General features: G+C 44.0%; 1 protein-coding gene across 5 annotated transcripts in view; it reads left to right on the top strand.

Moving 5' to 3' along the window:
- ush2a (Usher syndrome 2A (autosomal recessive, mild)) overlaps positions 1–18,430 on the top strand; it is a 400,820-nt gene that overhangs the window by 379,720 nt on the left and 2,670 nt on the right. For 3 of the 5 annotated variants that reach the window (XM_061879051.1, XM_061879060.1, XM_061879048.1), the window contains exons 85-93: positions 7,475–7,620; positions 7,735–7,853; positions 8,958–9,056; positions 9,143–9,319; positions 9,495–9,572; positions 11,128–11,269; positions 11,388–11,475; positions 12,923–12,991; positions 16,884–17,069. In XM_061879051.1, the coding sequence (XP_061735035.1) occupies positions 7,475–7,620; positions 7,735–7,853; positions 8,958–9,056; positions 9,143–9,319; positions 9,495–9,572; positions 11,128–11,269; positions 11,388–11,475; positions 12,923–12,991; positions 16,884–17,069 (1,104 nt within the window). Of the gene's footprint in view, positions 1–7,474; positions 7,621–7,734; positions 7,854–8,957; positions 9,057–9,142; positions 9,320–9,494; positions 9,573–11,127; positions 11,270–11,387; positions 11,476–12,790; positions 12,857–12,922; positions 12,992–16,883; positions 17,070–18,430 lie in introns of all 5 variants that reach the window. The other 2 variants (XM_061879067.1, XM_061879076.1) reach the window with 2 other exon arrangements.

The following is an 18,430-nucleotide window of genomic DNA, read 5'->3' as shown; positions in this document are numbered from 1 at the left end:
CAGCTTTAGGGGCATGTAGAGTTGGGTGTCATCAGCATAACAGTGAAAGCTAACACCGTATTTGCGTATTATGTCACCTAGTGGCAGCATGTATATGCTGAAGAGTGCAGGGCCAAGGACTGAACCCTGGGGAACTCCACACATTACCTTAACTCAGATCCCATATCAGGGCAAGAAAAAACTCAACCCAACGGGATGACAATGAGAAACCTTGGAGTGGACCGCAGATGTGTTTATTTATGTGTTTATTAAGAATACTCAGTATGTCAAGTAAAGAAGAGCTGAGTAAGTTAACAAATTAACTTAACTTTATTGTCATAAACAGTACTGTGACAAAGTCTCAGGCCACCTTTACATATGTTGTTTTGTATGATCATTTAAAACTAGAATATCCATCCATCCATTTTCTTCCGCTTATCCGAGGTTAGGTCGCGGGGGCAGCAGCCTTAGCAGGGAAAACCATACTTCCCTCTCCCCAGCCACTTCGTCCAGCTCCTCCCGGGGATCCCAAGGCGTTCCGAGGCCAGCCGCGAGACATAGTTTTCCCCGTGCCCTAAACACAACCCTAGGGAGGCGTTCGGGTGGCACCCTGAGCAGATGCTCGAACCACCTCATTCTGCAGCCACCAAACCAGATCCCCTCGATGCCTTGACTGCGCCTAGAAATTCTGTCCATAGAAGTTATGAATAAAATCGGTGACAAAGGGCAGCCTTGGCAGAGTCCAACCCTCACTGGAAACGTGTCCGACTTACTGCCGGCAATGCGGACAAAACTGATTTGTAAAAAGAGAAAGTAATTGTAATTTGAAAAGAACTGAGCTCTTTAATAAAACTAGATTTAGACACTCTGACACTGATCGTACAGGGAGCGGAAAGCCACAATCAGACAGTCCGATACCCCATACTCTCTGAGCACTCCCCACAGGACTTCCCGAGGGGACACGGTCAAATGCCTTCTTCAAGTCCACAAAGCACATGTAGACTGGTTGGGCAAACAAAGCACATGTATACTGGTTGGGCAAACTCCCATGCACCCTCAAGGACCCTGCCGAGCGTATAGTTCCACGATCAGGACGAAAACCATACTGTTCCTTCTGAATCCAAGGTTCGCCTATCCGGCGTCCCTTCCTCTCCAGTACACCTGAATAGACCTTACCGGGAAGGCTGAGGAGTGTAATCCCACAATAGTTGGAACACACCCTCCGGTTCTCCTTCTTAAAGAGAGGAACCACCACCCCGGTCTGCCAATCCAGAGGTACCGCTCCCGATGTCCACGCGATGCTGAAAACATCAACCAAGACAGCCCCACAGCATCCAGAGCCTTGAGGAACTCCGGGCGGATCTCATCCACCCCCGGGGCCTTGCCACCGAGGAGCTTTTTAACTACCTCAGCAACCTCATCCCCAGAAATAGGAGAGCCCCCCACAGATTCCCCAGGCACTGCTCCCTCATAGGGAGACATGTTAGTGGGATGGAGGAGGTGTTCGAAGTATTCCCTCCACCGATCCACAACATCCGCAGTTAGGTCAGCAGAACACCATCCTCACCATACACAGTGTTGACAGTGCACTGCTTCCCTTTCCTGAGGCGGCGGATAGTGGTCTAGAATCACTTCGAAGCCGTCCAGAAATCGTTTTCCATGTCTTACCAGAACTCCTCCCATGTCAGAGTTTTTGCCTCTGAAGCCGCACACCGCTTGGTCTGTCGGTACCTGTCCGCTGCCTCCGGAGTCCTTTGAGCCAAAAGAACTCGATAGGACTCTTTCCTCAGTTTGACGGCATCCCTCATTGCCGGTGTCCACCAACGGGTTCTAGGATTACCGCCACGACAGGCACCAACTACCTTGCGGCCACAGCTCCAATCAGCCGCCTCGACAATAGAGGTGCGGAACATGGTCCACTCGGACTCAATGTCCAGCATCTGCCTCATGACATGTTCAAAATTCTTCCGGAGGTGGGAATTGAAACTCTCTAACAGGAGACTCTGCCAGACGTTCCCTGCAGACCCTCACACTGCGTTTGGGCCTACCAGGTCTGTCCGGCATCCTCCCCCACCATCGCAGCCAACTCACCACCAGGTAGTGATCGGTAGAAAGCTCTGCCCCTCTCTTCATCCGAGTGTCCAAAACATGAGGCCGCAAATCCGATGACACAACTACAAAGTAGATCATGGAACTGCGGCCTAGGGTGTCCTGGTGCCAAGTGCACATATGGACACCCTTATGTTTGAACATGGTGTTTGTTATGGACAGTCATTGACGAGCACAAAAGTCTAATAACAAAACACCACTCGGGTTTAGATCCGGGCTACCATTCTTCCCAATCACGTCTCTCCAGGTTTCACTTTCGTTGCCAACATGAAGGTTGAAGTCCTCCAGTAGGACAAGGGAATAACCCGGGGGAGCACTTTCCAGTACTGCCTCGAGTGTATCCAAAAAGGGTGGGTACTCTGAACTGCTGTTTGGTGCGTAAGTACAAACAACAGTCAGGGCACGTCCCCCCACCCGAAGGCGGAGGCAAGCTACCCTCTTGTCCACTGCGCTGAACTGCAATGTGATTGCTTTGAGCCAAGAATTGCTACCCCAACCCGTCCCCTCTCACTGCATGCAACACCAGTGTGGAAGGGAGTCCAGCCCCTCTTGAGAGAACTGGTTCCAGAGCCCTTGCTGTGCGTCGATGTGAGTCCAACTATATCCAGCCGGAACTTCTCCACCTCGAACACTAGCTCAGGCTCCTTTTCCCCCAGTGAGGTGACATTCCACGTCCCAAGTGCTAGCTTATGTAGCTGAGGATCGGACCGCCAAGTGCCCTGCCTTCGGCTGCCGCCCAGCTCACAACTCACCCGACCTCTATGGCCCCTCCCATGAGTGGTGAGCCCATTGGAGGGGGGACCCACATTGCCTCTTCGGGCCCCATGAGGACAGGCTCGCGATCATGCCCCAACTATAGGCCTGGCTCCAGAGAGGGGGCCCCCGTGACGCGCGTCCCGGCGAGGGAAATCGGAGTCTCTGTTTTTGTATTCCCATAGAAGTCTTCAAGCTGCTCTTTGTCTGATCCCTCACCTAGGACCTGTTTGTCCTGGGAGACGTACCATGAATTGATTAACGTGGACCCCGACTTAAACAAGTTGAAAAACTTATTCAGGTGTTACCATTTAGTAGTCAATTGTACGGAATATGTCCTGTACTGTGCAATCTACTAAAAGTTTCAATCAATCAGTCAAAACCCTACCAGGGGGCATGGAAGCCCCCAGACAACAAAGCTCCTCGGATCATTGGGACACGCAAACTACCACGATAAGGTGGCAGCTCAGATAGGAGAACTAAACCAATAATGAAGAAATAATTTTACTCAGTCATATATTTTCATCATCATGGTTTTTACATGTTTTTTGAATACAGAAAGAGATGTATTGTTATTGTATTATTACACTATCAAGTTTGCTCCATAAACACATCTGATTGAACTACTTTTTTCCATTGTGACTGTTCTAAATCTAGTTTTATTAAATATCTCCGTTTCTTTCAAATTACAATTACTTTCTCTTTTTACATTTCTGTTTTGAAAGTTTTTGGTAGAATTGTTTTATGAGCTTTGTACATGATTTTTAAGATATTATACTCTACCAGTTCATGAAATTTTAATAGGTTTAACTGTTTGAATATTGGGTTTGTGGCTTCCCTGTATGCATTTCCAGTTCTTTTCTGCAGGAGGAAGATTGTATTTTAAAATGTTTTACAGTCACTACCCCACACTTCAATACAGTATATTAGATATGGAACAATCAGTGAGTTATACATAATATACAATGCTTTCTTATTTAAAAAATAATGAATTAAAACATCTCCTCTCTGAGCTGCCACCTTATCGTGGTAGAGGAGTTTGTGTGTCCCAATGATCCTGGAGCTATGTTGTCCGGGGGCTTTATGCCCCCTGGTAGGGTTTCCCAAGGCAAACGGGTTCTAGGTGAGGGATCAGACAAAGAGCAACTCGAAGACCTCTATGAAGAAGACAAAACATGGACCCAGATTTCCCTCGCCCGGACGCGGGTCACCGGGGCCCCCCTCTGGAGCCAGGCCCCGAGGTGGGGCACGATGGCGAGTGCCTGGTGGCCGGGCCTGTTCCCATGGGGCCCGGCCGGGCACAGCCCGAAGAGGCAACGTGGGTCACCCCTCCAATGGGCTCACCACCCATAGCAGGGGCCATAGAGGTCGGGTGCAATGTGAGCTGGGCAGAAGCCGAAGGCAGGGCACTTGGCGGTCTGATCCTCGGCTACAGAAGCTAGCTCTTGGGACGTGGAACGTCACCTCACTGGGGGGAAAGAGCCTGAGCTAGTGCGCGAAGTGGAGAAGTTCCGGCTGGATATAGTCGGACTCACTTCGACGCACAGCAAGGGCTCTGTAACCACTTCTCTCGAGAGGGACTGGACCCTCTTCCACTCTGGCGTTGCCAGCAGTGAGAGGCGACGGGCGGGTGGCAATTTTGGTTGCCCCCCGGCTTAAAGCCTGCACGTTGGAGTTCAACCCAGTGGACGAAAGGGTAGCCTCCCTCCGCCTTCGGGTGGGGGGAACGGGTCCTGACTGTTGTTTGTGCTTACGCACCAAACTGCAGTTCAGAGTACCCACCCTTTTTGGGTACACTCGAGGGAGTACTGGAAAGTGCTCCCCCGGGTGATTCCCTTGTCCTACTGGGGGACTTCAACGCTCATGTTGGCAACGACAGTGAAACCTGGAGAGGCGTGATTGGGAAGAATGGCCGCCCGGATCTGAACCCGAGTGGTGTTTTGTTATTGGACTTTTGTGCTCGTCACAATTTGTCAATTACAAACACCATGTTCAAACATAAGGGTGTCCATATGTGCACTTGGCACCAGGACACCCTAGGCCGCAGTTCCATGATCGACTTTGTAGTTGTGTCATCGGATTTGCGGCCTCATGTCTTGGACACTCGGGTGAAGAGAGGGGCGGAGCTTTCTACCGATCACCACCTGGTGGTGAGTTGGCTGCGATGGTGGGGGAGGATACCGGACCGACCTGGCAGGCCCAAACCCATTGTGAGGGTCTGCTGGGAATGTCTGGCAGAGTCTCCTGTCAGAGAAAGTTTCAATTCCCACCTCCGGAAGAACTTCGAACATGTCACGAGGGAGGTGCTGGACATTGAGTCCGAGTGGACCATGTTCCGCACCTCTATTGTCGAGGCGGCTGATCGGAGCTGTGGCCGCAAGGTAGTTTGTGCCTGTCGGGGCGGCAATCCTAAAACCCCCTGGTGGACACCAGCGGTGAGGGATGCCGTCAAGCTGAAGAAGGAGTCCTATCGGGTCCTTTTGGCTCATAGGACTCCGGAGGCAGTGGACAGGTACCGACAGGCCAAGCGGTGTGCGGCTTCGGCGGTCGCTGAGGCAAAAACTCGGACATGGGAGGAGTTTGGGGAAGCCATGGAAAACGACTTCCGGACGGCTTCGAAGCGATTCTGGACCACCGTCCGCCGCCTCAGGAAGGGGAAGCAGTGCACTATCAACACCGTGTATGGTGCGGATGGTGTTCTGCTGACCTCAACTGCGGATGTTGTGGATAGGTGGAAGGAATACTTCGAAGACCTCCTCAATCCCACCAACACGTCTTCCAATGAGGAAGCAGTGCCTGGGGAATCTGTGGTGGACTCTCCTATTTCTGGGGCTGAGGTCGCTGAGGTAGTTAAAAAGCTCCTCGGTGGCAAGGCCCCGGGGGTGGACGAGATCCGCCCGGAGTTCCTTAAGGCTCTGGATGCTGTGGGGCTGTCCTGGTTGACAAGACACTGCAGCATCGCGTGGACATCGGGGGCGGTACCTCTGGATTGGCAGACCGGGGTGGTTGTTCCTCTCTTTATGAAGGGGGACCAGAGGGTGTGTTCCAACTATCGTGGGATCACACTCCTCAGCCTTCCCGGTAAGGTTTATTCAGGTGTACTGGAGAGGAGGCTACGCCGGATAGTCGAACTTCGGATTCAGGAGGAACAGTGTGGTTTTCGTCCTGGTCGTGGAACTGTGGACCAGCTCTATACTCTCGGCAGGGTTCTTGAGGGTGCATGGGAGTTTGCCCAACCAGTCTACATGTGCTTTGTGGACTTGGAGAAGGCATTCGACCATGTCCCTCGGGAAGTCCTGTGGGGAGTGCTCAGAGAGTATGGGGTATCGGACTGTCTTATTGTGGCGGTCCGCTCCCTGTACGATCAGTGCCAGAGCTTGGTCCGCATTGCCGGCAGTAAGTCGAACACATTTCCAGTGAGGGTTGGACTCCGCCAAGGCTGTCCTTTGTCACAGATTCTGTTCATAACTTTTATGGACAGAATTTCTAGGCGCAGTCAAGGCGTTGAGGGGTTCCGGTTTGGTGACCGCAGAATTAGGTCTCTGCTTTTTGCAGATGATGTGGGCCTGATGGCTTCATCTGACCGGGATCTTCAGCTCTCACTGGATCGGTTTGCAACCGAGCGTGAAGCGACCGGAATGAGAATCAGCACCTCCAAGTCCGAGTCCATGGTTCTCGCCCGGAAAAGGGTGGAGTCCCATCTCCGGGTTGGGGAGGAGACCCTGCCCCAAGTGGAAGAGTTCAAGTACCTAGGAGTCTTGTTCACGAGTGAGGGAAGAGTGGATCGTGAGATCGACAGGCGGATCGGTGCGGCGTCTTCAGTAATGCGGACGTTGTACCGATCCGTTGTGGTGAAGAAAGAGCTGAGCCGGAAGGCAAAGCTCTCAATTTACTGGTCGATCTACGTTCCCACCCTCACCTATGGTCATGAGCTTTGGGTCATGACCGAAAGGATAAGATCACGGGTACAAGCGGCCGAAATGAGTTTCCTCCGGCGGGTGGCGGGGCTCTCCCTTAGAGATAGGGTGAGAAGCTCTGCCATCCGGGAGGAGCTCAAAGTAAAGCCGCTGCTCCTCCACATCGAGAGGAGCCAGATGAGGTGGTTCGGGCATCTGGTCAGGATGCCACCCGAACGCCTCCCTAGGGAGGTGTTTAGGGCACGTCCAATCGGTAGGAGGCCACGGGGAAGACCCAGGACAAGTTGGGAAGACTATGTCTCCCGGCTGCCCTGGGAACGCCTCGGGATCCCCCGTTAAGAGCTAGACGAAGTGGCTGGGGAAAGGGAAGTCTGAGTTTCCCTGCTTAGGCTGTTGCCCCCGCGACCCGACCTCGGATAAGCGGAAGAAGATGGATGGATGGATGGAATTAAAACATTCTGCTTTATTACATCTATTTGTCATCCTTCAGGAACCAGGAAATATTATGCAAACTAAAAAAATAGACAGGGCACGGGTGTTAATAACGGTAATTATGCATTGTTGTATTAAGTTCTTTATCCAGATTCTCCAGATGAAGTATTGTATTTATATTGTATATGGATGTAACACAGCATTCAAATCTTATAGATATGTTATTCAAATTTTGGTAATAACACCATTGATTTCATGCACCATTTACTGTACTTGTATCACAGTGTTGTAGCCGAGGGCCGCTGGTTGTGCTACGCACCCTGCCTGCGCCCCCAGCACGCCAGTCGCCTCCTCGTCCCATCACGCTCACTTCCCGCTCTGCCCAGCTGGCGTGGATGGAGCCTCTGGAGCCCAATGGAATCATTGAGAGGTGAGGGGAAAAAAACGTAAACATTTAAAACAAAGTTAAATAGGTTGCACTCAACTTTCATCAATGATGTAATCTCATCTCTTATTTTTTGCCCCCCACCTCACCTGTATCCAGCTGTGAGCTACATCTCAGAATAGCCTGCCCGCAGCCCGCCCAGCCTGTGGCTCACCCTTGTGTTACTGGACCAGCAGAAATGAGATTCTTTGGCAAGAGGCGTAGCTACAATGTTACAGGTTCCTTTAAATTTGTTCATATGCAATACATGTAGAATTACCCGACAGAAAAATTATTTTAATTTATAACTGCTGAGTAGTTTATAGTTGGATACACTCACTAGATGCTTTATTAGGTACCCTTCTATTAATGTCCAATGTAAGAGCTGTGTAAAGACAACATTGCTCAGGTATACTGCACATTTACTGTCAGTATGATGTGTTGTAAAAGTATTTCAGCCTTAGTGAGAGGCTTTTTCCTCACAGGTAGATTGCTCCACAAGAGAGGCACAATATTGAAGACGAACATAGTGGGCGGGTTTTCAGACAAGGTCACACATATCCCACTGCATGTTGAACATCAGTTATTGTTCGCATGCCATCGTTAAATAACAGTAATACAGTACTTTATCCACGTCTATTTATGTGGTAAAACTAAAAGCTTGATTGAAAAATTTACATTAACTCCCTTTTCGGTATACTAATGTTACACAGACAACCTCTTTTGCACAAATTTAACAGTTACGACACTGATAAATTGACCTACGGCACCAACACAGCCTTTTTTTGTTGAAGTGGCACCGTCTTACAGCAACAGTTTAGCGGTCAATCCAACTTTGCATTGGTTCATATTATCAAAACAGTCCCATGTACAATTTTGTGGACAAACAAACACATACGTTGTTTCTTTTGTAAACATCAGAGCAGACAGGAAGGCGTGAGGGCAGAAGGCATGACACATGAAGCTCCAGCTCGAAGTCAAGAGCAAGCTGGCCAGAAGAATATACTGGAATGCCCACATAAGTACATCTGGCCCGCTGTTAAAAAAAGGCGGCAAGACATGGCGGTTTCAAAACTGCTTACAGGCTCTCATCCAAATGCATGAACCTTATGATTTGATGCTTTGACATTATTGAACACAAAAACACAACAATGTAACATGTATAAGTCAGGAAAGAGGAAAATCATCACAGGTTCACTTTGACAAAAATGAGTATTACAGTTGTTTTAAGGCAAAATTGAAGATGTACCTAATATTGTGTATTTTGACCAAACATATATTTGTAACATACAGAGTTGCACCTTGCGCATAGTATGTTTAATGTGAAAAACAAAACTTTGTAGGTCTCCAGCCTTATACCAGCTATGAGCTGAGGGTGTCCTGCTTCAACAACATGGGCAGCACCGCCTCCAATTGGACTGCTGTTGTCACTCTCACTGAAGGTCAGTCACATCCCTGCATCTTCTCACTTTGCTACTATCATTTACATCCACTGCTTGTGTAACTAAATGCATGTCTTTCCTCGCAGCTCCGCAGTATGTCTCACCCCTGACTGTGGGCAGCAACCTGACGGTCGTATGGCTGAACTGGACCGAGTCCTTCTCCCTAAACGGCTACCTGAAGGAGTACACTGTTACCGAGAGCCAGCTCAGGATCTACAGTGGCTTCTACAGCTATCTTCATGTTTTACGCATGTCACAGAAAGGTGAGTGCGCACATTCATAACAATCTTCACTGGGATACACACTTTAGATCAGTTATTTTAATTTCATCATAAAAACATTTCTGCTTGAACTGTGACATCATATCACTGTTTTCTCTCTTCTCTTGTTCCTTTTTGCAAATATTGTCAAATGTATTTCTCCCTCTGTCTTTTTCAGCTCTATCATTTCAAGTGACGTGTACCACAGACAGCGGCAGTGCCACCACTCCTACAGTCAGATACAGCCCTGCTGCAGGTCTAAGCAACATTTTTTTACCTTCACAAACATCTACAGCATGGGTGTCAAATTTGGCCCGCCGTACAATTTCATTTGGCCCTTGAGGCAATATAAAATTAACATTAGAGCTGGCCTGACGGTACTATAAAGGCACTGCCTTTAGCGTTGTCTACAATATGTTGTCACGTCCGCTTTTACTCCATACAAACAGCGTGCCGGCCAAGTCACATGATATATGCGACTTGTACCTACACTTAAGTGAATGCCATGCATACTTGCTCAACAGCCATACAGGGTGGCCGTATAAACAACTTTAACACTGTTACAAATATGCGCCACGCTGTGAACCCACACCATACAAGAATGACAAACACATTTCGGGAGAACATCCGCACCTTAACACAACATAAACAGAACAAATACCCAGAACCCCTTGCAGCACTGACTACCACCAAAACCAGCCCCCACCACCAACCCCACCCATCTCATTATTGTTTTATTTTAAGATTAATTAGCCTGTGGAAAAATGTAATGTTGATATTTACCTCAGAAGGCTGCAAATAGAAAAGAGGCATTAAATGTTTTATTTAAATGGTATTTATTTGACCATTTATTTTTTTTCGTTTGTTTTTTGATTTTGCACCATTAAGTTATATAATTATTGCTTGTTCCATATTCAGTATTAAAGCAAATCAGTGTAGCAAACAATTTATTCATGCACTTTCTCTGGTTACTTCAAAGCTTGAATGTTTGATTCATTCATTATTGTTATTTTATCTTCAAATGTATTATTAGCCTGTGGACAAAGTTTATTTTGACATTTACCTCAGAAGGCTGCAAATAGAAAAGAGGCACTCAATTTGTATTTAAATTTTATTTGATATGCCATTGATATTTTTTAACTATTATTATTATTATTATTATTATCTGAAACTGGATTTTGCATGTCACTATGAAGTTATATAAGCCTTGCTTGTTCAATATTCAATGCAAAACTTGTTTGGGACCCTATTAAAAGGTTCATTTGTTCAACCCTTGGCCCGCGGCTTTGTTCAGTTTAAAATTTTGGCCCACTCTGTATTTGACTTTGACAGCCCTGATCTACAGTATGAAAAATATTATAGTGGAACATCTTATTTAGTGGTTGGACTAGAGCCCTTACTGCTACCTGATCTATATCTAGAGTTTATTTATTTTTTAGTTAAAATAGAGACAATACATATTAATGGACATATACATGTAAATGTGCAAGATTATAACCAACGGCTAATTTCCATCTTTAGTCCCTTCGGCAGGTTGATGTTTACATAAAGCATCATTGACAAGTAGAACAATTAGTCTTAAAATGTAAAAGGAGTAAAAGGTACTTCAACAGTTAGGTATTATTAAACAAATATACACGTTTAGGCACTAGTGTGGCAGCAGTGTTGTTCTTTCAATAGCTAAGCTTTGAGATGTTGGGTGAAAGAGGTCCAGTTCACGTATTGTGTTTGGTATTGAATTTCAGGTGTGAGATGCACGCACAGAAAAAGTGGCTTGACCATGTATAATCCTTGTGATTTTGTATATACAGATTCTACCGATGCAGACGAGACAAGCAAAGATGGGGTGAGCATGTCAGCCGTCCCAATCTACTCTGAGCTGTGGTTCATTCTGCTCTTGGTGCTGCTGGGTCTCTTCTTGTTAGCCATTTTGTTGGGCCTCCTGCTGCAAAGGTATAGTTATGGCCTCCTGATAGATCAATCTACTGAACATTATGAAAGTATTGTCCATAATATTTGTTCTACTAAGTTGAACCACCCGATTGTGCGGTTTCTTATTCATGGTTTCCAGAGCTCTGAGGAAGAATCCATCAGCCAGAGAGCGCCCTCCGCTGGTCATGCTTCAGAAGAGCAGGAAGACTGGAGGAGAGACATACACAGTAAGAGTTTGACTGTTTGATGATAAGGATGCAAACTATACCGTACATGTTTGGAGTTAGAAAACTGAAAATCAATTTAAAAAAAATAAAATAACTTTTTAAATCAAAATTTAAATGTAGGAAAAAAATCTTAGAATTCTCATTACCGTACATTTTCTATAATTACATGTAATAATGTATTTAAATCTATTTTTTTTTTAAATATTTTATATATTAAATGTATTTAGATATACTGTATAAATAATATATTTAAATTATTAGTATTTTCTTAATTTGAATATTTTTTCTTTGGTGTGTTTGGCAACCTCTCGAGGGACCTAAAGAAATTCCTCCAAGGGAGGTAATGGGAGGAAATGCATTGATTTTATTCCATGGTTGAATTCATAAATGCTATATATTATTTAACTATATATTTAACATTAGGCCCTGTGATGAGTTGGCGACTTGTCGAGGGTGTACAACACCTTCCCTCAAACATACAGTCATGTATAGATGTATATCATTCTGGAATGTGTTGCCATCTTACATTAATCTCTCACAAAGTTAATTGTCATTCAAGACAGCTTTGAAGATACAACTATTGCAGCTGCCCTCATGACGTGAATTTTAATAGTGAGTTTAACTAGCTTTTTTTTAATCAAATACATAAATAAAAACATGTAAACTAGGTAGTGAGGATGCCAGTGTGCAGCTAAATGTTCATACACTAAATTACCCAGATGGCTTAGTGTTGTCGGCAAGAACAGGAAGTAGGCATAAAGTATGTGGGAGCACAACAACTGTGAGGTTTGATCAATAAAGAGTTGACAAAGACCGCACAGTCTACCAAGTCAAATTATTTCTGCCTGGTACCTGGCCAATACAGCAAATTATGATTTATTGTTATCTGCTGTTGTTCTTGCTTTATCTATACAAAAAACAAATATTTTAATTAGTCAGTTGATGTGCATGTTTGAGCTTTGCTCAGAGCCCAATTTAGGCTCCAGCAACCCCTGTGACCTCAAAAGGGGCAGGCAGTAGAAAATGGATAGATGGATTTTTAACATTAGTAATTCAAATAAAAACAGAATTCTTTGTGTTAATTTTATTAGTGTATTTACGGAGGAATTACATAACAGTGCAAAAATCAGTAATTACATTTACACAATCATTAGACAGCAGCATTTTTTTTCCCACAAATTTGCACCTTTCCTCACCCTCCACGACTGCTCATTCATTTGTATTCATTTAATGGATCCATATCATTCTCCAGCTTCATCCTCTCTGCTTCATGTGACTCTTTCTGTGTCTTCTTCTCCTTGTGTGTCTCTCTCAGAGGCCTTGTCCTGACTTGTGTTCTAAACATCAGTCTGGCTCTGTGCTTCATTGCGATCGTCTCACAGTAAGACTCCTCCCACTTTCATGCCCCCCTCTTATAAATGTTGTCGTTGTTTCCCACTCCCTGCAGTTTGACACAGTAGCAGACTGTGTTGAGATCAACAACGTAACGCTTAAAAGCTACACTGTGTACACTGAGGTACTGTGCACTCAGCATGTTTGCTGTAATTGTGTGTGTGCATGCTTTGTGTGAGACCAGGGAAATACTGCCCATACTGATAAAGAACTGACTTCAAGGTTTGTACACATCAGCAAGTAACATTTGAAAAACTTAATAATAGATGGTTTGTGGTAAATACAACCAGCAGACAATGGTAATAATATTTTTATAGAGGACAGAACAATAACATTGTATCTGTCAGAAAAATAATAAAACACCTAGGGGTGTACTGATCCAATATCAGCAAAAAAAAAAAAAAAAAAGTATCTGATGATATAGGCTGGCATCAAAAGTCACTGATATAAACTCCGATACAAGCAGCCCTGCAGCGTGTATACTTCTGCACAGCTCGAAAGCTAGTTAATATCTAAATGTCCTCCAATACGCGGACATAGTTGATATTTCCTTGTATTTTTGTGATTTAGTCATTTACAAAAGGTAAACCTGGTACGCTTTTGGCCAGGGTGTCAAAAATTTTAGCTCAAGGGCCACATGAAGGAAAATCTATTCCCAAGTGGCCTAGTGGTTAGAGTGTCCGCCCTGAGATCGGTAGGTTGTGACCCCGGCCGAGTCATACCAAAGACTAAAAAAAAAATGGGTCCCATTGCCTCCTTGCTTGGCACTCAACATCAAGGGTTGGAATTAGGGGTTAAATCACCATAAATGATTCCCGGGTGCGGCACCGCTGCTGCCCACTGCTCCCCTCACCACCCAGGGGGTTGATCAGTCAAATGCAGAGAATAATTTCGCCACACCTAGTGTGTGTGTGAAAATCATTGGTAATTTAACTTTAACTTTTATAATAACTTACTAATAAAGAGAATTTGAGAATGTTTTCTTTGTTTGAAAAATAGACTAAGCACATTTTAAAAATGTACACACCAAAATGTTTTTTGTTACACTTACATGTTGCGGTTAATAGTATTCTATCTTCATTTGACGTTATTTATACTTGCTACATAAGTGATGTGAAAATGTTCATCAGACAAATAGGTGGATTGAGTCTGGCAGAGTTTTAAATTGCTCCTATTGGGGTTAAGGTTTAAGAAAGTGTAATCATTTAGAAGATGAAATGAATAATAATGTAAAAATAAAATTACAGAATGTAATTTACTAATTTTCTTTAAATGATGTACTAATGTAGTGTATCATGTACATACAGTGGGGGAAAAAAGTATTTGGTCAGTCACCGATTGTGCAAGTTCTCCCACTCAAAATGATGACAGAGGTCTGTAATTTTCATCATAGGTACACTTCAACTGTGAGAGACAGAATGTGAAAAAAAAAATACCGGAATTCACATTGTAGGAATTTTAAATAATTTATTTGTAACTTATGGTGGAAAATAAGTATTTAGTCCCTTCAAACAAGGAAGATCTCTGGCTCTCACAGACCTGTAACTTCTTCTTTAAGAAGCTCTTCTGTCCTCCACTCGTTACCTGTATTAATGGCACTTGTTTGAACTTGTTATCTGTATAAAAGACACCTGTCCACAGCCTCAAATAGTCAGACTCCAAACTCCACTATGGCCAAGACCAAAGAACTTTCGAAGGACACCAGGAAAAGAATTGTAGACCTGCACCAGACTGGGAAGAGTGAATCTACGATAGGGAAGCAGCTTGGTGTGAAAAAATCAACTAAGGGAGCATTTATCATAAAATGGAAAACATACAAGACCACTGATAATCTCCCTCGATCTGGGGCTCCACGCAAGATCTCATCCCGTGGGGTCAAAATGATTATGAGAACGCTGAGCAAAAATCCCAGAACCACACGAGAGACCTGGTGAATGACCTGCAGAGAGCTGGGACCCCCTGCTTAAGCCAGTGCATGTCCAGGCCCGTCTGAAGTTTGCCAGAGAGCACATGGATGATACAGCAGAGGATTGGGAGTGTCATGTGGTCAGATGAAACCAAAATAGAACTTTTTGGTATAAACTCAACTCGTCGTGTTCCATCAGTGAGAGCTTTGAAGATGAAACGTGGCTGGGTCTTCCAGCATGACAATGATCCCAAACACACCACCCGGGCAGCGAAGGAGTGGCTCCGTAAGAAGCATTTGAAAGTCCTGGAGTGGGCTAGCCAGTCTCCAGACCTCAACCCCATAGAAAATATGTGGAGGGAGTTGAAAGTCTGTGTTGCTCGGCGACGGCCCCAAAACATCACTGCTCTCGAGATCTGCATAGAGGAATGGGCCAAAATACCAGCTACTGTGTGTGCAAACCTGGTAAAGACCTAGAGTAATCGTTTGACCTGTGTTATTGCCAAAAAAAGGTTATATTACAAAGTATTGAGTTGATTTTTTGTTATTGACCAAATACTTATTTTCCACCATAATTTGCAAATAAATTATTTAAAATTCCTACAATGTGAATTCCTGGATTTTTTTTTTTTTTCACATTCTGTTTCTCACAGTTGAAGTGTATCTAAGATGAAAATTACAGACCCCTGTCATTATTTTAAGTGGGAGAACCTGCACAATCGGTGGCTGACTAAATACTTTTTTGCCCCACTGTATGTAGCATCATCTACAACAAAACTTGCTCATGTGGACTCATTTCAATAATCACCCCTGAAATTATAATTATGTGATACGAATTATTTTAGCATACAGTATGTGCACCCAGAAAATGTGTCTCCACACATAAATACAACACACAATGTACATAAAGCATTTTGGGGGGCTGAGGAATTTCACAGGTTACATTACCAACAACGTCTATGACAATCAAGGCATGAATGTAACAATCCACATTTTGTATACTATCACTAATAAGCAGTGTTAGTACGTAGTGTCCAAACACTGATATAGATCTGTGCTCTTGCAGCAGGAATACAAAGATTTGTTATTGTGACATCCAGTGGACACATTTAGAATAGCACTTCCTTTCATTAAAAAATCTCAGCTAATTTTTATACCTAGCAAACTCATCTCTACTAAGCACTAGCAGCTACTGTACACTACGGCTAAACACAATATCACACAAGCCATAGACATACGCCAAAAAAATTCCTAAATTGAACAATACACCACAATTGTCAGTACAAACAAGTATCAAATATAGTTGCATATTACTTGCAGATACAAAGTCTCCAAGGCAGAAGTGTTAGAAAGTGTCAAATAACAAACGTGTCTGCATATTGAGCTTAATTTAATGAATTAATGTGACCACAAGGTGTCGCCAAAAACAAATTTACAATCCACTTAAAAAGCATAAATCTGCTCTATTGATCTGAGTAATTTCACTTGATTTTAATAAAACATTTTAAGAGCTGTATTTGTAATGTTTAATTAGATTCTAATATTCCACATTATAATATAAACAATGATATGCTTTGATTTGTGCTCATATCATATTGGGTTAATATCGGCATCGGCCAGTACCCAAGGCTCCAATTGTATTGTTTAAAAAAATTAAAATGTTATGTCAAGACACCCATAAGCACAAGGAACCCTGTAGGTGTGCATGTTTAGGCATACTTCACCCTTACGGTATGTGGTGTAGTTCAGGTTTTATAAGACATAGCTTACAGAAGCGCATACAGTATGTGTACAGTTATGCGCCCTCTGCAAAAAAGACATGGAAATGCAATCATCTCAATGGTGGCTGCTATAGACGTGGTTTGATTAGTGATTCCTCAAGACACCATATAGATGTATACATGCATAAATCCTACATTAACGTACACTTCAGATGGTCAGCAGTAGTTTTATGAATTTCACATGACTGTAGATACAGCATACAAATATAAAGTATCCATGAGATGGTTGTTGCTGTGGTTGATCATACATTTGCTTTTACATTTTATTACTACTGTTACATTAAAAAATCATTGTAACAACAAAATCTAAAGTGAAATGTGCATTTTAGGGCTTTTCAGACACCAAGATTGTGGGCAGCGGCTCTGCATTTAGCCCCATGTCTGTCCTGAGGGTGCCCAGCCAAAGTGACCTGACGCAGGCCTATTCCCATCACCCCTTGCAGCACAGCCTCAGTCAGCTCATTGACAGGAAGGCTCTGATGGTGGACGAAGGCTGCTGGGACAACCCCGGACTGGTAAGACATACTGTAGATAGACAGCTAGCAGGGTTGTACGGTATTGCGGTGCTAACAAAGTATTGGGGTACTAATCAGTTGAAAACGGTACTATACCACCTTTGAAAAATACCAATACCGTTGATGCTGCTGTGTGGCAGTGACTACACCGGGGTGCATGATGTTGAGTGTGTCAAAACGCACACACAAAGTGCATACAAGTAATAACATCTTGGAGAGGAAGAAATGCAAAAAAAAACGAAAATTCTATTGATTAAAAAAAGAGTGCGTGAAGCACTCTTTGGGCGTCAAAACTAACATTAAAGGTTACACTTTAAATAGGGAAGCGCCGTGCTGCAAGTGCTGCTTTAAAATACGCCTCGCCAAACATGGCGATTAGTATTACCACATTTGCTTTAAACCATGGGTGTCAAACTCTGGCCCGCGGGCCAGATTTGGCCCGCCGTATAATTTCATTTTGCCCTTGAGGCAATATCAAATTAACATTAGAGCTAGCCTGCCGGTATTATACCGTAACATCGTATTCACCGCTAATACTCATACTTGCCAATCCTCCCGATTTTCCCGTGAGACTCCCGAAGTTCAGTGGTCCTTCCGAAAATCTCCCGGGGCAACCATTCTCCTGAAATTCTCCCGATTTCCACCCTGGCAACAACATTGGGGGCGTGCCATACAGGCACTGCCTTTAGCATTCTTTACAACCCGTTGTCACGTCCGCCTTTCCTCCATACAAACAGCGTACAAGTCACATAATATATGCGGCTTGTACACACACACAAGTGAATGCAGTCAACAGCCGTACAGGTCACACTGAGGGTGGCCCTATAAACAACTTTAACATTGTTACAAATATGCGCCACACTTTGAACCCACACCAAACAAGAATGACAAACACATTTTGGGGATAACAACCGCACCGTAACACAACATAAACACAACAAAACAAATACCAAGAACCCCTTGCAGCACTAACTCTTCCGGGATGCTACAATATACAACCCACCCCCATCTCCCCCGCCTACCTCATTGTTATTTTATTTTGGAAAAAGTTACTGTTGATATTAACCTCAGAAGGCTGCAAATAGAAAAGAGGCATTCATTTTTTTATTAAAATTTTATTTAATATACCATTGATGTTTTTTCGTTTGTTTTTTTTGAAAGTTGGTATATATGTTATATAAGAGTTGCTTGTTCCATATTCAGTGTTAAAGCAAATCAATGTAGCAAACTGAGCAATAATTAACATTTTATTTTTGCACTCTCTCTTGCTACTTCAAGGCTTGAATGTTTGATCCATTCATTATTGTTATTTTATTTTCAAATGTATTATTAGTCTGTGGGAAAATTTTATTTTGATATTT

Source organism: Nerophis ophidion, linkage group LG02 (assembly GCF_033978795.1).
Source record: "Nerophis ophidion isolate RoL-2023_Sa linkage group LG02, RoL_Noph_v1.0, whole genome shotgun sequence".
NCBI classification, from domain to species: domain Eukaryota; kingdom Metazoa; phylum Chordata; class Actinopteri; order Syngnathiformes; family Syngnathidae; genus Nerophis; species Nerophis ophidion.
The sequence above is the reverse complement of the archived record's forward strand: the minus strand, read 5'-3'. Positions and strand labels throughout refer to the sequence as shown.